The sequence below is a fragment of the Salvelinus alpinus genome, chromosome 25, assembly GCF_045679555.1.
Source record: "Salvelinus alpinus chromosome 25, SLU_Salpinus.1, whole genome shotgun sequence".
In the NCBI taxonomy this organism is placed as follows: Eukaryota; Metazoa; Chordata; class Actinopteri; order Salmoniformes; family Salmonidae; genus Salvelinus; species Salvelinus alpinus.
Genome location: NC_092110.1, coordinates 1,704,671 through 1,727,039, shown reverse-complemented (window position 1 = coordinate 1,727,039; position 22,369 = coordinate 1,704,671). Strand labels below are relative to the sequence as shown.

At 42.4% G+C, this 22,369-nt stretch overlaps 1 protein-coding gene across 2 annotated transcripts in view; it reads right to left on the bottom strand.

Moving 5' to 3' along the window:
• Window positions 1-14,229: 14,229 nt before the first annotated feature.
• Window positions 14,230-22,369, bottom strand: part of adck1 (aarF domain containing kinase 1) — a 173,812-nt gene continuing 165,672 nt past the window's right edge. Inside the window, exon 11 of one of the 2 annotated variants that reach the window (XM_071365126.1) lies at window positions 14,230-15,890. In XM_071365126.1, coding sequence (XP_071221227.1) covers window positions 15,722-15,890 — 169 coding nt within the window. In that variant the 3' untranslated portion in view covers window positions 14,230-15,721. The remainder of the gene's footprint in view (window positions 15,891-22,369) is intronic. The other variant, XM_071365127.1, reaches the window with a different exon arrangement.

The following is a 22,369-nucleotide window of genomic DNA, read 5'->3' as shown; positions in this document are numbered from 1 at the left end:
ATTTTTTCAAGGCGAAATACAAACAAAACAACACACTGTACATTACACACATACTGCATGTACAAAATGGCTGTTGAAGAAAACATGTTGTTTAAATCCTAGCCTAGCAGAGAAGAGTTATGAATTTGGTGTGTGAAAATTAGTGTTTATTACCAATACATTTACATTTACATTTAAGTCATTTAGCAGACGCTCTTATCCAGAGCGACTTACAAATTCGAAAGTTCATACATATTCATCCTGGTCCCCCCGTGGGGAATGAACCCACAACCCTGGCGTTGCAAGCGCCATGCTCTACCAACTGAGCCACACGGGACCACACGGGACCAATACCTCTCTGCAAGTCAGAGTCAGCCTTAAATCGATTCTGCTGTGAGTTTTGGATGTACAGTATGGCATGTTTAGACTGTCCATTGGTCTGTCAGATCTGAAGTGGAGAGAAAGAGGGAAAAAGAGAGAGCTGAGGGATCATTTTCTCCTCTTCTCCATCAGTCACTCCTTCTGTACGCTTCGTCTAGGCCTATTGATTGGGTATCGTGTGTCATGCTCACTGCTATCCTTAATTTCCTACCAAGATAAACTGAAGGAGAGAGAGGGCGAGAGAGAGTTTGTGTATGTACAGTATGGGTGTGTGTGTGCACATGCATGAGTGACAAACTTCTGCGAGACTGGTGATTATATTTAGCTGTCAAATTGTTCAAAAATGCCTTGCAGAAACAAAGACCGAATGCACCACATTACAAAGAATTTATCCTATTTTCCCACATATTTTATCTATTTTTCTACTCAAAGTTAAACGCAGCACGACGGCGTGGGGAAATGTGTCCATGTCACCAGCTAATTGCATCGTTGTCCATCCTATTAAGCAATGTGAAAGGTGAATGCAATTTGCCAGTCAGTGGATCTCACAACGTTTTATGTAAGCCACTTGGGCTGTTGTTGATGCCAGTCCCACTCAAGCCAGCAGAAATACACTTACATAACGAAACGTGCCAGCACCAAGTTGTCACGCACTAATAACTAGGCCTGTCCCACTCGCGCCACATATTTACAGAGAGGGCCCGGTTCTCTGTTATGACCTTGTTAAAAAAACATCTTTAATCCTTCCTTCCTTTCCCTTTATCTGCAAAGTGGACAGGTGAAAGCAAATCCCCTGTATGAGCATCAATCATACCACGTTAACCGATCCTGTATGTTTTCAGCTTATTGCCGTATGGAGAGGAGGCGAGGAGAGGAGGCCTCTGTAGACTATTGAGGCACACCCCAGCAGTTTCCCCAGCAAGTCTCTCGTGGCTTCCAGCACCAATGAAGGAGAGGAGACGACAAGTAGGGGAGGCATGCATAGACTGCCGAGACACACCTCAGCTGTTTCCCCTCACTAGCCTCTCTGTGGTTTCTAGCACCGATGAAGGAGATGAGACGACGCGTAGAGGTCTCTGTAGACTAATGAGACACAGCCCAGCAGTTCCCCAGCTAGCCTTTCTGTGGCTTCCAGCTCCGGTATAGGAGACAAAGAGAGGATGTATCTGTAGACTATTGAGAGACACCCCAGCTGTACTGTTTCCATTAACTAGTGTTATGGCATGTGGCAGCATCAACCGGGTCAAGGGCTGTGCTCTGCCAGGAAGCCTGGATAAGTCGACAGGTGTGAGCAATCAGGATGATTGGCATTCTGTGACCAGAAGCCTCTCGACCTTCCAGTGTTTGTTGTTTTGTGTTAGCTAACCTCTTTAGTTTAGGCATGCCTCTTTATAGTTTTATGTTTAGTATATATTTATTTTGGGTTCCACTTTGAACAAATACTAATCTGCTTGGACTGCCCAACCATGCGAGTCATGACTGAGCTGACCTTTAACCTTACCTGAAGGTAAAGGGTGCTGTCAACACCTGGTGGCATACGCTTACTTCTCACCTTTATGCACACATCAAACCAGGTCACAGACCATGTAGCTAGGCCTAAGACTCCTAGACATACATAACAAGTGCAGCAAAATCATTAGGTTAGTTAATGGTTTCGTAACACTAGCCTCTCTGTGGCTTCCAGCACCGATGAAGAAGACGAGGGGATATACAGTGCATTCGGAAAGTATTCAGACCCTTGACTTTTTCCATATTTTGTTTCGTCACAGCCTTATTCTAAAATTGATTAAATAAAACATTTCCCTCATCAATCTACACACAATAAGCGAAAACAGGTTTAGATTATTTTGCAAATGTATTACAAATAAAAAAACAGAAATACCTTATTTACATAAGTATTCAGACCTTTTGCTATGAGACTCGAAATTGAGCTCAGATGCATCCTGCTTCCATTGATCATCCTTGAGATGTTTCTACAACTTGATTGGAGTCCACCTTTTTTAAATTTAATTGATTGGACAAGATTTGGATAAACACCAACCTGTCTATATAAGGTCTCACAGTTGACAGTGCATTGTCAGAGCAAAAACCAAGCCATGAGGTCGTAGGAATTGTCCGTAGAGCTCCGAGACAGGATTGTGTTGAGGCACAGATCTGGGGAAGGGTACCAAAACATTTCTGCAGCATTGAAGGTCCCGAAGAACACAGTAGCCTACACCATTCTTAAAAATGGAAGAAGTTTGGAACCACCAAGACTCTTCCTAGAGCTGGCCGCCCGGCCAAACTGAGCAATCGGTTTGCAGCACTCCACCATTCAGGCCTTTATGGTAGAGTGGCCAGACGGAAGCCACTCCTCCGTAAAAGGCACATCACAGCCTGCTTGGAGTTTGCCTAAAGGACTCAGACCATGAGAAACAAGATTCTCTGGTCTGATGAAACCAAGATTGAACTCTTTAGCCTCAATGCCAAGCGTCACGTCTGCAGGAAACCTTGCACCATCCCTACGGTGAAGCATTGTGGCGGCAGCGAGACTAGTCGGAGCGAAGTACAGAGAGATCCTTGACAAAAACCTATTCCAGAGCGCTCAGGACCGCAGACTGGGGTGAATGTTCACCTTCCAACAGGACAACGACCCTAAGAACACAGTCAGGACAACGCAGCAGTGGCTTTGGGACAAGTCTCTGAATGTCCTTGAGTGGCCCAGCCAGAGCCCGGACTTGAACCCAATCGAACCTCTGGAGAGACCTGAAAATAAGTGTACAGCGAGGCTCTCAATCCAACCTGACAGAGCTTGAGAGGATCTGCAGAGAATTATGGGAGAAACTCCCCAATTGCAGGTATGCCAAGCTTGTAGCGTCATACCCAAGAGTACTCGAGGCTGTAATTGCTGGCAAAAGTTGCTTCATCAAAGTACTGAGTAAATGTGATTTTTTTTATTTTATACATTTGCAAAAATTTCTAAAACCTGTTTTTGCTTTTTAATAAATTTTAGAATAAGGCTGTAATGTAACATTTTAAAAAGTCAAGGGGTCTGAATACTTTCCGAATGCACTGTATCTGTAGACAGACACACCCCAGCTGTTTTCCTGTAGAATCCAGTTTAGATTAAGTAGAGGAGAGTGAGAGGATGTATCTGTAGACTATTGAGAAACACCCCTGTATCCCCTAGCTAGCCCCTCTGTAGCTTCCAGATCCAATGAAGGAGACAAGGAAACTATGTATCTTTAGACTATTGAGACTATTGAGACACACCCCAGCTGTGTTCCTGTAGAATCCAGTTTAGATTAAGGAGAGGAGAGAGTGAGAGGATGTCTCTGTAGACTATTGAGACACACCCCAGCTGTTTCCCCTAGCTAGCCTCTCTGTGGCTTCCAGCACCGGTAAGGAGAGACTGTATCTGTAATCGATTGAGACACAACCTCTATCTAGCTTCTCTGTGGCTTCCAGCTCGGGGGATGCTAATTACATTAAACACAGATAACGAGCCACTTTGATGATCGATTAGAGAAGAAGTAGGAGATATGGAGCAGCGGCGTGTAAAGGGAATCCTGACACCACCCACGAGAGAGAGCGAGAGGGGGGGGGGGGGGGGGCACTACTGCTTTTGCTCTGGATGTGAACTTGAGAAGAGAACATAAATACATCATTTTGATTCTATTTGATGGTGTGCACTACACAGCAGGAGTACAATAATGAGATTCTAAGTGCTCTGTGGACATTCTGTGGTTATGTCAATGCCCCATACCACTAACTGATCTGGAGGGAAAGATTGCAGGATCATGCAGATGCCCAACATCTATCTGGATAATACGAAGCTGGGAATGATATTGTCGTGGAGAAGTTGGAGAGGAACACATTGAAGCTAATAATAGTGCGCAGGTCACCAGTTCAAAATGGTCACATTCTCCATAGGGCCATTTAGAAAAGTCTCTGGAGCCCTGGGGGGGTCCAACATAGGTACCAGATCCCTGTGTTTAATGTTTTAGAGACACACACACACACACATACACACACACCCCTCATCTCGCTCTGTTTCTAAGGCTACGGGAAAAACTCTCTTTCATTATCCAGATTCAATCGTTTGACAGATATGGTTTAGCACTCTCATCCTCAATCCATCTCACTGTACAATGGATGGGAATAGGAGAGTAGTCACCAGATGTCCACGCTACAGAGGAAAACATTTGCTTCATCAACAGAATTGATGAGCAAGTACATGAGCTACTTGTTTCTTATTTTAGGATCAGTTTTCAAGTTAGGAGTGAGGTCGGGGGTCAGGATTAGGGATTTTGCAAAAGAAAACGTTTCCCCTGGAGATAAAGCAGCCAGATATTGACGCCCCAGTAGTGCTTGTAGGAAGTAAATGCTGTTCTGCTGCTGGCTCAAAGCAGCCATGTTGTTAATACTAATGTCATTTCATGCTATCAAATGAACTCGCTTCCAACTGATGCAGAAACACAGTACAAGCACCCTGATTTGTGTTGCATTTCTGCCAGCTAGTAGCTGCTTTGATTTCGGTTCGGTTGTTTTGGTTTGTAATATCTCTGTCAAATGGCTTAACTGTATCACAGAACCACCTAGTACATACAGTATACAGCAGAGCGATGTACGGTTTTGTCAGAGTATTTATCAAATACATTTGTGTAGTCATTTCTGGGCAGGATAAATGTAATGATTCATTTTAGTCATTGTTTAGTCAGACCTCTGTGGTGACGCTACTGGGACACACGTACACACACACTTCCTCATACACACCCACTGTATCTGACCCAATGAAAAACAGACTGTCAGCTGTGAAATTGCTTAAACCAACCTCCACTTCCACGCATGCTTAGACAGGAAAGTCACCGAGGCACATTGACAGGCAGCAGTCGTCGTCGTCCCCCCCCCCCCTCACACAGAGAGGTAGGGAAGGAAGGCAAACCCACTCTCTTCCTGATTGTGTTTCTCGCTCTAATCTGTGATAAGTCAATTCTGTTTGAAATTATATTTCTTGACAAGCTGCTTATAATACCACAGAATGAGATTAGATGAGGGATTGAGGCCTCGGGCCTCCAATCAGCTTGATTGCACTTTTATAATGCTTTGATATTCAGTGTTATATTATTAATTAGATCATGATTAGGGACAAGATACCCACTGGGCACAAACTGGTTGAATCAACGTTGTTTCAATGTAATCTGCCAACGTATTGTGACGTGAAATCTAGGTGACAAATTCTATTGGATTTGCAAAAAGTCATCAACGTGACAGTAAACTTGTTTTGAGGGTGACATTTCAACCATAGAATTATGTCATCATGGTAACCACTTTTCATCATAGACAAACCGTGTCTATGTTGAATTTGGACCTTTGAAACCAACGGCAGATCTTCAACGTTATGTCCACTCTCAGAAAAAAACTATAGGCCGGAAAGCACCTCCTACTGGAGAGTTGATCTATCTACAGCTATCCATTTTGTTCTCCCATCCAGGGTTTTAACCAAGCCCAGCTTAACTTTGATGTTTGTCACTGACTACTACCAATGTGCTATTGTGAGAATAATTATTGAGAGATCTCTTAAGAACTAAATAGATGAATCATTCCAAAGGGTAGTTTTAACAGAGCAAGTGAAACTCTATAAGTCATACACATCATCAATGATACTATATAGCAATTGCAAAGACATCAACAGCTATTATTTCAATTAAACCCAGGATTGAACAAAGAATACAGTACAGGCCTAGGGTTTCAAGCTTTTGTTGATGTCAAATTGAATCTTCAAGTTAATAATGAATGATGGATTCACGTCTACATTTCAACAAAAACATCCAAGTTAAAGGATATGATCAAATAAAACTATTAAAACGCATTTAAAGTTTGATTGGTTGATTAGGTTTTTGGTTGAGATGTAGAGGTGAATCCAACATATCAGTTGTTAATTTATAGACAAACTGGAATTAAAGTCAGCCTAAATCAGTGCCAGAAAATACACACTGAGTGAACAAAACATTAAAAATATTGTGTTGCACTTGCAATGTTGCAGTTCTTGACACAAACCGGTGCACCTGGCACCTACTACCATACCCCGTTCAAAGGAACTTACATTTTTTGTCTTGCCCATTCACCCTCTGAATGGCACACGTACAAGGCTTAAAAATCCTTCCTTAACCTGTTTCCTCCCGTTCATCTACACTGATTGAAGTGGATTTAACAAGTGACATCAATAAGGGATCCTAGCTTTCACCTGGTCAGTATCATGGAAAAAGCAGGTGTTAATGTTTTATACACTCAGTGTTCATCTCCTAACAAATGTTGATATTTGGTTGCGTTGACAACCAAACACAATTCAATCACTTTTGCAATAAATTAAATAGCCTGTTAACTTGGCGACAACTAAAGTAGCCTAAAGTTAAGCCTCTTACAAACTAATGTAACAGTTTTTATTCAACCTTAAACTGGGTTACTCATCTCTGGCCAAATTTTGAAGTTAATGTAAGTCTTATGTAATCATATAAAGCATGTTCAAGATAGCATGCAAAGGTCGCAGGACTGTGGGGATCTTTACAATACAAATATCTGTGCTGAATCTCGAACAACATTAATCACTTGCACGATATTTACTTTTAATGTAATCTCAACTACAACCCAGGTCATTTGATTGCGACATTGTATTCCCATTTGAACTTTGTCGTGCTTTGATATGGTTGAAAGTGCAATGATAACACATTTAAATGACAACTAAACCAAAAATCAGACGTTGTTTCCCAATCGAATTTGGTTGTGCTTTTTAGACGGTTGAAAGCATAGTGGTAACACATTGGGAATTCAACGAACTTCTGGCTGTCTTTTTGAGTGTGTGAATAAAAGGTTGAAATCTCATTGATCAACGTTTCAACCAAAAATTATACACATTTCCACATTGAAATGACGTGGTGTGCCAGGTGGGTATGTTTCTCTGTTCCACCGAGATTACAGGACAGGACAGAGGAATGGTGGGCAGAGATGACAGGAGGAGGGAGAAGGGAAAATAAGGACAAAATGGACATAAGATCACCATCTGAGAAAAATAATGTTGGTCTGGGCTTTAACAACTGCAAACATGCAGACAGTGGGAAAAGTACTTCCACCCTCCAGCAGCAGGGCCTGCTGTGAGTATGGGGAGGTCTATGTGTTTGTTTTTGTGTGCGTGGTCTCTAATGTTTCTCAGTACAGAAGGAATGAAATTGAAGCTTAAACCTAATGTGCTTTTCCATTAGCAGATTACAGGACGTCTTTCATGGTTGCCTTTTCACTTAAATCTGGGACCGGGGCTTAAACCACTGCTACTGGTTGGATAGCCTCAAAATGTCAAGGGTCACATAATGGCTTTCCTATAGAAAGAGAACATATAGGCCTATAGATCTAGAACGTAGAACACGTTCTAGATCTAGAACGTAGGAAATACAACCTTTTCTATATTGGACAATTGATTCAACGCGCTTCATTTCACCCCAGATGTAAATAAAACGTCATTGATGACTTCAGTGACTCAGAGGTCTGCAATCTCTGCAATAGGTTCTCCAATTCCCTCCACTTTATCAGAGATCATCCCAGCTACTCATTGGGTGCATCCCAAATGGCACCCTATTCCCTACATAGTGCACTACTTTTGACCAGACATATGGGCCCTGGTCCAAAGTAGTGCACTTTATAAGGCATAGGGTGCTTTTGGGATGCAACCAGTAGCTCTATGTGATTACAATGGACCACTTCCTGATACAAATCACATGCATTTGTCATCTGAATCCCCGGTAGAAAACTAGGTAACTATCAGAAATCAGCGAAGTGAGGCCATCAGTCAATCAGGAGGCGAGGTCGACATCTGACACACTGACATGTAAACAGATTTCAATGATAGCTAGGGAGCAGAGTGGACAACAACATTGAAAGGGAGGGAGAAAGGGATGGAGGGAGAGAGAACGCGAGAGAGGGGGTAGTGGAGTCGGAGAAGAGAGGGGGATGGAGGGGGAGAAAGGAGAGAAATAAAAACATTTTTTACAGTGGTGCTCTGAGAGGGCGAGAGAATTGTACAGTGGAACTCAGAGAGAAAGGCACCATTACTGGGTAGATTAGTGTTGGCAGCACTGGGCGGGTCACAGTGACAGAGATGGATGGTTCTCTCCTGGCATCCAGACACAAGCTGGACACACACACACACACACACACACACACACACACAGTTTCCCTGCCTTCATGGGCCAGCGTCATTAGGACAAGGGGAGAGAGATGAGGGGGTTGTCTGCCGGCTCCTACCCAGGGAGAGAGCACCCAGGCTGAGAGAGACATACAAACTGGGTGGGAAGGCTAATCAAATCAAGGCTAAGGGTGACAGACAGGTCAATACTGTGAGAGGTGTGAATTTCAGTCAAAACATACACTGCATGACGAAAAGTATGTGGACACCTGCTTGTTGAACATCTCATTCCAAAATCATGGCCATTAATATGGAGTTGGTCCCCCCTTTTCTTCTACAACAGCCTCCACTCTTCTGGGAAGACTTTCCACTAGATGTTGGAACATTGCTGCGGGGACTTGCTTCCATTCAGCCACAAGAGCATTAGTGAGGTTGGGAACTGATGTTGGGCGATTAGGCCTGGCTCGCAGTCAGCGTTCCAAATCATCCCAAAGGTGTTTTATGGGGTTGAGGTCAGGGCTCTGTGCAGGCCAGTCAAGTTCTTCCACACCGATCTCGACAAACCATTTCTGTATAGACCTCGCTTTGTGCATGGAGGCATTGTCATGCTGAAATAGGAAAGGGCCTTCCCCAAACTGTTTCCACAAAGTTCGAACCACAGAATCGTCTTGAATGTCATTGTATATTGTAGTGTTAAGATTCCCTTCACTGGAACCAAGGGGCCTAGCCCGAACCATGAAAAACAGCCCCAGACCATTATTCCTCCTCCACCAAACTTTACAGTTGCACTATGCATTGGGGCAGGTAGCGTTCTCCTGGCATCCCCCAAACCCAGATTAGTACGTGGGACTGCCAGATAGTGAAGCGTGATTCATCATTCCAGAGAACGCGTTTACACTGCTCCAGTTCCGATGGCGGCGAGCTTTAAACCACTCCAGCTGACGCTTGGCATTGCGTATGGTCATCTTAGGCTTGTGTGCGGCTGCTCAGCCATGGAAATCCATTTCATGAATCTCCCTATGAACAGTTCTCGTGCTGATGAGCTTCTGTGAGCTTGTGTGGCCTACCACTTCGCGGAGGAGCTGTTGTTGCTCCTAGACGCTTCCACTTCACAATAACAGCACTTACAGTTGACCGGGGAAGCTCTAGCAGGGCAGACATTTGACAGACTTCCTTGTTGGAAAAGTGGCATCCTATGACGGTGTTACGTTTAAAGTCACTGAGCTCTTCAGTAAGGTCATTCTACTGCCAATATTTGTCTATAGAGATTGCATGGTTGTGTGCTCGATTTCATACACCTGTCAGCAAAGGTGTGGCTGAAATAGCTGAATCCACTAATTTGAAGGGGTGTCCACATACACTATATATACACAAAAGTATGTTATACATATTTCACATAACTACAGTATTCATTGTCTGCAGCAGATACTGTATTTACTAGAAATTACAGTCAATGTGGTTGATAGTCAGCTAGGTCACCCGTGATACAAATCAGTATTCGTCGTCTATCCATGTCTGAGGACGTCGGGAGATGTGGAAATTGGCAACTAGCTTCAAGTAGGTTTCGGTTTTGCTAGAGCATTGTGGAAGAGGATGGGTGTAAGCATCTGCCTCTGATTCCAAAGATTGCAAGTTCGAATAGAGCGATAGTTGTTTTTGAGATTTTTGTTTTAAGCCTATCCCAAACCTTAACTCCGAATGGTTTAGGCAAGGACTAATGCCTTACCTTACGATTTCGGAGTTACCGCCTAAACTTAACCCTAACATCAGAAATTCTAAGTTCATGCCTAAACTTAACCCTAACATCAGAAATTCTAAGTTAATGCCTAAACTTAACTGTAAACACTTTGAAATTTGAAGTTTGAGAAACATTGGTGAACGTCTAATTCTGACATGACTGAGCTAATTGTGATAGTACCTAAATCCAATGGAGCAGATATAATTAAAGACGCATTCCAGCATTTTTTTACATTACTTTTCCTGTTAAAAAACAATATCTCAAGTATGAATACAGTAAATTACACTCACTAACAGGTTAAAAAAAGAAAAGAAAAAACAGCTAAATGTTGTTTTTTAGACAACTGCAAACTTGGAGTTGGGCCGATGAGACGTCATGGACGAGCAATAGAGGAACGTTTGATGATACTTTTTCATATTCCAGTCATCAACGTTTTCACTAACCCCTCAAGTGGCTGTAGGGCATAAATCCTGCACGATGTATACAAACATAACCACGACGAATTCCAACTCACCTGACTTGGCGTTGAAAATCACCAGACATAGAATCTCATTAACTCCATCATAACCCTGCCTTCCAAGAACAGGATAATATTATCAATTTCTGCAAGTGCTAAATTTGTCAATTATGCAATTTGTGTGGATGTAACAGCAAAGTTAATAAGCACCCTTGACTCTTGCTGGGAGTGTGTGTGTTAGCAGAGATTGGTTGCCACAGGACTTGATGCTGTAAATGAGTGTGACATGGGACTCAGCAGTTCCATTTCAGCCATGGTGGCCATAGTCACAGTGACAACACACACACACGGAAGTCCTATGCACAGAGCCCACCTGTTGGAGTGATAAGTGAGTCTGGCAGGAAAGGACAGCAATGAACACAAAGGATTAGTCAGGACTGTGTGTGTTCGCAGGCCAAAGCTAAAGGAAGTCACATTGGCTATACAATATATAGGGCAGAGAGTGAGACAGGGAAGCGACAGCAGCGAAGTCCTGTAGGGCAATACTTTAAGTTAAATGAGAAGGTGGTGAAACGCAAACATTGCGAGGAATTACAGTTGCAATGCTTAAAGGGCGGCACCGTGAGACCTAAACCGTTGCTGACAGCAGTGCAGGCCCCCAACAGACAGACAGGCTCTTCACACGAAAGAAGTGTGATAAGGGACAGAGAGAGAAAAATCACAACGCTGATTACAGAAATGGAGGGTCGGCTTCAATGCCCTGATGGCATACCTAGAACCAGACTACAAGATGCCATGTCAAAAAACTGACTGCCTGGATGGGGAAATTGTACAATGATTGCTCTGCAGGTACAAGGCGCGAACTCTCAAACACCATACATGGCGTAGCAGATTGATGGACGTCTATGAACATGCTGTCAAACATCACACTGCAACACACCATCACATGTATTTATTTATATTTAACCTTTATTTAACTAGGCAAGTCAGTTAAGAACAAATTCTTATTTACAATGGCGGCCTAGGAACAGTGGGTTAACTGCCTTGTTCAGGGGCAGAACGACAGATTTTTACCTCGTCAGCTCGGGGATTCGATCGAGCAACCTTTCGGTTACTGGCCCAACGCTCTAACCACCAGGCTACCTGCCGCCCCAATTGATGAGAAGTGGGACATGAAGTCCCATGAACTGACCACTGAACATGGAGGAGAAGCTCACAGCAGAGAACCTATGGCATTAACTACCATCGTTGCTGATTGGGTGGAGATCAACAGTAAGGTGATGGAACTGCAAGAACATTCTCTGCATTGTGAACTTACATGATTTAATTCAATCGTTTCAACAAATCAGAAAATTACAGTCGAAATGTTAAGACAATTTTACATTTGTCACATCTCTAAATAAATGATGTATTTGGGGTTTCTTGGAGCCTTTGGTTCAGGTTTCTTCTGTGTCCCTGCAATTGCAGAACGAGCATGAGGAAGTCTATTGCTGGTGGGTTAAGGTTCTCAAAACCAAGTGAAATCGCAAAAAAAAAAGTTTTTGGTGACTATACCATGCCATTTACAGTGCATTCAGAAAGTATTCACACCCCGTGATTTTTTAAACATCTTGTTGTGTTATATCCTGAATTTAAAATTGATAACATTTTGATTTTTTGCCACTGTCCTGGACACAATAATCCATCATTTCATATGTTTTTAGAATTCTTTCTCTCAAATTAATTAAAAATGAAAAGCTGAAATGTCTTGAGTAAACAAATATCCAAACCCTTTGTTATAGCAAGCTTAAATAAGTTCAGGAGTAATAATGTCACATATTAAGTTGCATGGACAGTGTGCAATAATAGTGTTTAAAACCTCTACAGGATCGGTGTCACTAAACCGGGACGGTTGTTGCTCAATATGCAATAAATGTGACTAGAAAACATTGTATACAACAGCCAACTTTCCGGGACATAGACATGTCTTATATGGGCAGAAAGCTTAAATTCTTGTGAATCTAACTGCAGTGTCCAATTTACAGTAGCTATTATAGAAAAAATACCAGGCTATGGTTTGAGGATATTGCACAACAACAAAACATTTACCATGGTAACTGGTTTGATACATTCACCTCTGAAGGTAAATAATGAACTTACATTCAGTAATCTTGCTCTGATTTATCATCCTGAGGGTCCCAGAGATAAAATGTAGCATAGTTTTGTTTGATAAAATCTATTTTTATATTAAAATGTAGGAACTGGGTTCTACAGTTTGACCCCATTGCCGTCTCAGGCTCTTTTACCAGATCTAATGTGTTATATTCTCCTACATTAATTTCAAACCCAGATTCAACCACAAAGACCAGGGAGCTTTTCCAATGCCTTGCAAAGAAGTGCACCTATTGGTAGATGGGTAACAATTTTAAAAGCAGACATTGAATATCCCTTTGAGCATGGTAAAGTTATTAATAACACTTTGGATAGTGTAGCAATACACTTAGTCACTACAAAGATACAGGCATCCTTCCTAACTCAGTTGCCAGAGAGGAAATAACTCAGGGATTTCACCATGAGGACACCAGTGACTTTAAAACAGTTAGACTGTGATAGGAGAAAACTGAAGATGGATCAACAACATTGTAGTTATTCCACAATACTAACCTACATGACAGAGTGAAAAGGAAGCAGAATAAAAATACTTGAAAACATGCATCCTGTTTGCATGCAATAAGGCACTAAAGTAAAACTGCAAAAAATGTGGCAAATAAATTAACTTTATGTCCTGAATACAAAGTGTTATGTTTGGGGCAAATTCAACTCAACATATCACTGAGTACCAAGCGTAATATTTTCATGCATGGTGTTGGCTGCATCATGTTATGGGTATGCTTGTCATCAGCAAGAATTAGGGAGTTTTTTAGGATAAAAAAAAAACGGAATAAAGCTAAGCACAGGCAAAATCCTAGTTCAGTCTCCTTTCCAACAGACACAGAGGCAAATTCACCTTTCAGCAGGAAAACAACCTAAAACACAAGACCAAATATACACTGGAGTTGCTTACCAAGATGACATTGAATGTTCCTGAGTTGCCTGGTTACAGTTTTGACGTAAATCGGCTTGAAAATCTATGGAAAGACTTGAAAATTGCTTTTTAACAATGATCAACAATCAATTTGACAGAAATGTAAGAATTTTTTCAAGAATAATGAGCAAATATGGTACAATCCAGGTGTGCAAAGCTCTTAGAGACTTACCCAGAAAGACTCACAGTTGTAAGGTGATTATAATATGTATTAACTCAGAGTTGCTGTACAAAATACAGATTTAGTAAATAAAAAACTTTTACACAATCTGTTCCTCTCACGCCATCTTTCTCACTACCTCACTTTTTACCACATAACTCTGCTACCCCCCCCCCCCCCCCACAACAATGTCCAAATTGTTTAGTTGGTGTTTTTAATGACAAGAACCCCCCCCCCCCCAAAAAAATACAATGCATTCCAGAAGAGACAATGAAGCTAAACAGAGAGAGCAGTGTGTGTGTTCAATTGGGATTATTTCCATTTATTTCCATTCCTCATGCAAACTCATTATGAGTGAACAATTACTCCTCCCTCCTCCACACCTCCAACAACAAATAGGATAAATAAAAGAATTCACAGAAAAATCAACAAACTAAAACATATTCAAAGATGACAAAAAAAATGTAATGTGATACAAAATTGTATCACTTATTTTCAATTTAAATCCACATCATAAAATGATAGCAATACCAATGCCAAACATACAGTCTTGGAACTGTATGTTGACAATGGTTAAAGGTCAAATTAAATTACAGTTAATAAAATAATATGCTACAGAAACCAGTGGTTACAAAAAGCTGGACAGTAACAGCAAGATGTTCTGAGGAGATTAGAGCGAGATAGAAGAGGGAGAGAGGGGTAGGAGAGAGGGGTAGAAGACAGAGAGGTGGAGAAAGAGGGAGAGCGGAACTGTTGCAGAATCAAGGGGGAAGAGGAGATAAACAGAGAGAAAAGCAGGGGAATGTAATGTGGAAAACAGTCCCATCCATTTCTGAACAGAAATATGACACTTCATTCTGCACCACTGCACGTTTACAGTACATACAGTAGTGAGGTAACATGAATAAATACAAACTGTTGTTGCCATTTATGTACAGTGAGTGGCTTTGACCATATTTCACTGGGCACAGATGTCAGTTCAACATCTCATTTTGATCTGCAATTGATTGAGTTGTCACCTAATGTGAACTCAACGTGCCAATAATAAATGCCCTTTTGTGGGGAAAACTCATTCTGATTAGCAGGGCCTGGCTCACCCATGGCTGCACCACTGCCTAGTCTTGTGAAATCCATAGATGAGGGTCTAATGAATTAATTTCAATTGACCGATTTCCTTATATGAACTGTAACTCAGTAAAATCTTTGAAATTGTTGCATGTTGCGTTTATATTTTTGCTCAGTATACATTCAGCGGGCACTTTGTTAAAAAAAAAAAACTGATATTATTTGACAGTACATGTATTCACAACAATCACTTACAGCACTCCGTAGGATAGTCATGGCTGAGCACAAACTGCTCCTGAACTTCCCTCTTCATCCAATGGACTAGCAGAGCAGTACCAGACAATTGACCCAGTCACTTTCTTTTCTACTTTCTTTTCTGTCCGTCTCTTCTATTGATACCAACCTCTGTCTATCCATCAGTTTACACAGTGGTTATACTGTCTCCGTGCGTTTGGAGCGGATTGCCTGACTGTGCGTGTGTGTGTGTGTGTCAACTGTGGGTGTGTTTGTGCGTATGCATTTGTGTCAAGTTTTGTTGGTGTGTCTTCATGACTCTGCGTCCCAAAGGCCCTATTTGTGTACGCCGTAGTGTGAGAGTATGTGTGTGTACACTAAGTGTGTGTGCATGCGTACGCCCATAAGTGTGTATGTGTCTGTCTGTAAGTGTGTGTGTGTGTGTGTGTGTCTTCATGCGTGTCTGTGGCGTTGCCTCTCTTCTCTGATCAGTGTGTGTAGTGTAGACAGCTGAGCAGTGAGCCGACCCAGCCTCCTAGCGTTGAGCCCTTGACCCACAGGAACAGTTCGTACAGGCTGATTTGCCAAAGGGTCAGAGACTCCGACATGGTGATCTGGAGACGGCGTGCCCTCGACTGTGCCTTGCTCCGCTTGTGCCTGACAGGAAACAAGGTGTGATGTAATCTTAGGAACCAGCAAATTATGGGGGAGATGAAGAAAGGGGGAGAGATAGAGAGAGGGGGAAAGAGAGAGAGAGGGGGGGGGGGGGGAGAGCGGTGGAGAGAGAGCGAGAGAGAGGGAGAGAGCGAAAGAGAGAAAATTAGAAAGAGAGAGGGAGGGATGGATGGGGACAGAAAGAAAGAGTACAAAATCCAATATGGATGGTGTTGAGAAAGCTGGGAGGGGTTGAATGGAGCTGAAGGTTGGGACTACTAGCAACAAATAATAACAAGATAACTAGTGTAAAACATACTGTGTCCGTAAAACGTATATGGGTTAAGAACATTTGTGAAAGACCACAGTTTTAAAGATAAGGCAAATAGAACTGGATGGATGGGAGAGGTTGGAGGTGGAGGAAGGACGGGAGTAAAATCAAACAAAATAGAACTATAGTAAACTAGACTTTGTCCATAAAATGTAAATAGTATGTATAAGCTGGAAGTAGAGGTCTACGCGTTGTTGTTCACTAGTTTATTCCAATTGGTAGGGTTAGAAAGTAATAAAGGAAAATAATAATAAAGGAAAATATATTTCAAAAAAAGATATGTATATACACTACCGTTCAAAAGTTTGGGGTCACTTAGAAATGTCCTTGTTAAGAAAAGCACATTTTGTGTCCATTAAAATAAGATCAAATTGATCAGAAATACAGTGTAGACATTGTTAATGTACAACGCTGTGTACTACTCCCTTCACAGAACAGCGCAAACTGTCTCTAACCAAAATAGAAGGAGCGGGAGGCCCCGGTGCACAATTGAGCAAGATGCTGGACATCTAGGCAGAGTTGCAAATAAAAAGCCATATCTCAGACTAGCCAATAAGAAGAAAATAATAAGATGGGCAAAAGAACACACACACTGGAAAGCGGAACTCTGCCTAGAAGGACAGCATCCCGGAGTCGCCTCTTCACTGTTGATGTTGAGACTGGTGTTTTGTGGGTATTATTTAATGCAGCTGCCAGTCGAGGACTTGTGAGGCGTCTGTTTCTCAAACTAGACACTAATGCACTTGTCCTCTTGCTCAGTTGTGCACCGTGGCCTCACACTTCTCTTTCTATTCTGGTTCGAGCCAGTTTGCACTGTTCTGTGAAGGGAGTAGTACACAGCATTGTACGAGACCTTCAGTTTCTTGGCAATTTCTCGCATGGAATAGCCTTAATTTCTCAGAACAAGAATAGATTGACGAGTTTCAGAAGAAAGTACTTTGTTTCTAGCCATTTTAAGCCTGTAATCACACAGTTGAAGCCAGAAGTTTACATACACTTAGGTTGGAGTCATTAAAACTAGTTTTTCAACCACTCCACAAATGTCTTGTTAACAAACTATAGTTTTGGCAAGTCGGTTAGGACATCTACTTTGTGCATGACACAAGTCATTTTTCCAACAATTGTTTACAGACAGATTATTTCACTTATAATTCAGTTAGAAGTTTACATACACTAAGTTGACTGTGCCTTTGAACAGCTTGGAAAATTCCAGAAACTGAAAACATGGCTTTAGAAGTTTCTGATGAAGTTTCTGATACGCTAATTGACATCACTTGAGTCAATTGGAGGTGTCCCTGTGGATGTGTTTCAAGGCCTACCTTCAAACTCTGTGCCTCTTTGTTTGACATCATGGGAAAATCAAAAGAAATCAAGCCAAGACCTCAGAAAATTTGTGGACCTCCACAAGTCTGGTTCATCCTTGGGAGAAATTTCCAAACACCTAAAGGTACCACGTTCATCTGTACAAACAATAGTACGCAAGTATAAACACCACGCAGCCGTCATACCGCTCAGGAAGGAGACGCGTTCTGTCTCCTAGAGATGAACGTATTTTGGTGCGTAAAGTGCCAATCAATCCCAGAACAACAGCAAAGGACCTTGTGAAGATGCTGGAGGAAACAGGTACAAAAGTATCTATATCCACAGTAAAACAAATCTTATATCGACATAACCTGAAAGGCCGCTCAGGAAGGAAGAAGCCACTGCTCCAAAACCGCCATAAAAAAGCCAGACTACGGTTTGCAACTGCACATGGGGTCAAAGGTCGTACTTTTTTTGAGAAGTGTCCTCTGGTCTGATGAAACAAAAATATAACTGTTTGGCCATAATGACCATCGTTATGTTTGGAGGAAAAAGTGGGAGGCTTGCAAGCTGAAGAACATCATCCCAACCGTGAAGCACGGGGGTGCAGCATCATGTTGTGGGGGTGCTTTGCTGCAGGAGGGGCTGGTACACTTCACAAAATAGATGGCTTCATGAGGAAGGTAAAGTATGTGGATTTATTAAAGCAACATCTTAAGACATCAGTCAGAAAGTTAAAGCTTGGTCACAAATGGGTCTTCCAAATGGACAATGACCACAAGCATACTTCCAAAGTTGTGGCAAAATGGCTTCAGGACAACAAAATCAAGGTATATGAGTGGCCATCACAAAGCCCTGACCTCAATCCTATAGAAAATGTGGGCAGAACTGAAAAAGCGTGTGCGAGCAAGGATGCCTACAAACCTGACTCAGTTACACCAACTCTGTCAGGGGGAATGGGCCAAAATTCCCCCAACTTATTTTGGGAAGCTTGTGGAAGGCTACCCGAAATGTTTGACCCAAGTTAAACAATTTAAAGGCAATCCTACCAAATACTAATAGAGTGTATGTAAACTTCTGACCCACTGGGAATGTGATGAAAGAAATAAAAGCTGAAATAAATAATTCTCTACTATTATTCTGACATTTCACATTGTTAACTTCTTATGGCTGCAGGGGCAGTATTGAGTAGCTTGGATGAAAGGTGCACAGAGGTGCCCATAGTAAACTGCCTGCTCCTCAGTCCCAGTTGCTGATATATGCATATTATTATTCATATTGGATAGAAAACTCTGAAGTTTCTAAAACTGTTTGAATGATGTCTGTGAGTATAACAGAACTCATATGGCAGGCAAAAACCTGAGAAAAAATCCAAACAGGAAGTGGAAATTCTGAGGCTGGTCGATTTTCAACCAAGATCCTACTGAATTCACAGCGAGATATGGATGAGTTTGCACTTCCTACGGCTTCCACTAGATGTCAACAGTCTGTAGAACCTTGTCTGATGCCTCTACTGTGAAAGGGGGGCCGATGAGAGGGGAATTAGTCAGGTCTGCAATGACCTGACAATGCTCTAACCATGCACGTTCACATGAGAGGGAGCTCTGTTCCATCGCTCATCTGAAGTCAATGTAATTCTCCGGTTGGAACGTTATTCAAGATTTATGTTAAAAACATTCTAAAGATTTATTCAATACATCGTTTGACATGTTTCTACTGACTGTTACGGAACTTTTGGACATTTCATCAGCTTTTAGTGAACACGCTTCCTGACGTTGGATTTGTTTACCCAACACGCTAAGAAAAATAGCTATTTGGACATTACCGAACAAAACAAACATTTCTTGTGGAAGTGGGAGTCCTGGGAGTGCATTCCGATGAAGATCAGCAAAGGTAAGTGAAGATTTATAATGCTTTTTATGAGTTTTGTTGACTGCACAATTTGGCGGGTAACTGTATGGCTTGCTTTTGTTTTCAGATGATTGAATATTGTGTTTTGCCGTAAAGCTTTTTGAAATCTGACACAGCGGTTGCATTAAGAACAAGTGTATCTTTAATTCTATGTAAAACATGTATCTTTCATCAAAGTTTATGATGAGTATTTATGTTATTTGACGTGGCTCTGCAATTTCTCCGGATATTTTGGAGGCATTTCTGAACATGGCGCCAATGTAAACTGAGGTTTTTGGATATAAATATGAACTTAATCAAACAAAACATATATGTATTGTGTAACAGAAGTCATATGAGTGTCATCTGATGAAGATCATCAAAGGTTAGTGATTAATTGTATCTCTATTTCTGCTTTTTGTGACTCCTGTCTTTGGCTAGAAAAATGACTGTGTTTGTCTGTGATTTTGCGGTGACCTAACAATCATTTGTGGTGCTTTCGCTGAAAAGCCTATTTGAAATCGGACACTTTGGAGGGATTAACAACAAGATTACCTTTAAAATGGTATAAGATACATGTATGTTTGAGGAATTTTAATTATGAGATTTCTGTTGTTTGAATTTGGCGCCCTGCACTTTCACTGGCTGTTGTCATATCGATCCCGTTAACGGGATTGCAGCCATAAGAAGCTTAAAATAAAGTGGTGATCCTAATTGACCTAAAACAAATAATTTTTTACTCGGATTAAATGTCAGTAATTGTGAAAAACTGAGTTTAAATGTATTTGGCTAAGGTGTATGTAAACTTCCGACTTCAACTGTATATTTGCAAAAATATATATATGGGGGATTGGAAGTGATGCAGACAATTACAATGATGGAATCTACAATGTATCTGCAATATTAAAGCTGATCTACCCCCTATAAAAACAGAAGAAATATGATGAAACAGTGCAGTACAGTATAACAGTGGAATACTGGGACTCACCAGGAATCCCAGTGCTGCGTTAGTCATTGCATAACACCACGGTGAGATTATAACATGACTGACTACTGAATGTTTTAGAAGGATCATCCTCCACCACACTGTAGTGTTGTCACAGCACAGACTGGGGAGACATTGACTCCGCTGTACCAGACAGCTCTCTCTGGTGTGTGTACATGTGTGGCCTGCCCTGTGGTAGGACAATGTGTTCTCCTTGAGGAAGGAGTTGAAGGGACATCTTGTCTAAGTCATCGTTCCTCCTCTCCCAACCAATTACACAGCACAGGGAAAGCCATCGCAAAGTGTCTCTCTCTCTCGTTATATTCGTTTTCTTTCAAATACTTGGAGCGTCCGATTGAATCTGCCTGGAGGGCAAGGGCAAATGGGCAGGGTTTGCACTTTCGCCACTATTTTTGAGCCAGGCAAGCTCAATTAAGCCCAATATTCCCCATCTAATTCCCCGTAGATCTGCATTCTGTGTTCTACTACTGCTTAGTTTTAATAGAGAGCTGCTGGAGCAAAACACTGAATTTCACGTCTCACTGCCTCCCCCTCTTCTCCATTGCACCTCTCTCTTCCTCATCTATCCTCCCCTCCTCCCTTTTTTTTTTCTCACTCTCCTTGCTCCTCCTTTCCACCCTTCTCATACTTCATCTCCTCTCCTCCACCCCTCTCATCCCCTTTTTTCCCCCGGAGGCGTCCAGCACCCTCCCCTCCTCTCTGTCCTAATGATTTTTCTCAGAGACAATCATGGAGTTGTTCATTACAATGGTAAGACTGAATCAATATGGCCACTGCTGACTGCCACTGAAAGTACAATATAATCACAGCATTCAGCCAGCCAATTACACACACAGGCATACAGAGAGGAGAGGGGAGGGAGGAAGGAAGAGAGTGAGGAGGGGGAAGGACCGCAAGTAAGAAATGTTGACATTTTCCTAAAGCTTAAATAATGATTACTGAAACTGATGTGATACAAATGTGTGTGTTGCTTGTCTAAGGGGATGCACATAGATCAGTGGTGCGGGTGGTGGACTGATACAGAGCAGCAGGACTGTCACAGAGTGACTGGAACCCTCTGGTCTGCAGGGCTAGGGGTTAGATTTCAGGGGTTAGAGGTCAGGGTCTCCCTGGCTACATCCCTGGTGCAGCATCAGGACATGTTGATAAAGGAGAAGGACGGAGCTCTGATCTCCAGCGTTAGGGGTTAGAGGTCAGGGTCTACCTGGCAACATCCCTGGTGCAGCATCAGGACATGTTGATGAAGGAGAAGGATTCATCTCTGGTCTCCGGGGTTAGGGGTTAGAGGTCAGGGTCTCCCTGGCTACATCCCTGGTGCAGCATCAGGACATGTTGATAAAGGAGAAGGACGGAGCTCTGGTCTCCAGCGTTAGGGGTTAGAGGTCAGGGTCTACCTGGCAACATCCCTGGTGCAGCATCAGGACATGTTGATGAAGGAGAAGGACGGAGCTCTGGTCTCCAGCGTTAGGGGTTAGAGGTCAGGGTCTACCTGGCAACATCCCTGGTGCAGTATCAGGACATGTTGATGAAGGAGAAGGATTCATCTCTGGTCTCCAGGGTTAGGGGTTAGAGGTCAGGGTCTACCTGACAACATCCCTGGTGCAGTATCAGGGATGTTGCATGGCATGAGTCCTCAGATCCTCAAAAGGTTCTACAGCTGCAACATCGAGAGCGTCCTGACAGGTTGCGTCACTGCAATTGCTCGGCCTCAAGGCACTACAGAGGGCAGTGCGTAAGGCCCAGTACATCACTGGGGCTAAGCTGCCTGCCATCCAGGACCTCTATATCTGGCAGTGTCAAAGGAAGGCCCTAACAATTGTCAAAGACCCCAGCCACCCCAGTCATTGACTGTCCTCTCTGCTACTGCATGGCAAGCGGTACTGGAGCGCCAAGTCTAGGACCAAAAGGCTTCTCAACAGCTTTAACCTCTAAGCCATAAGACTCCTGAACATG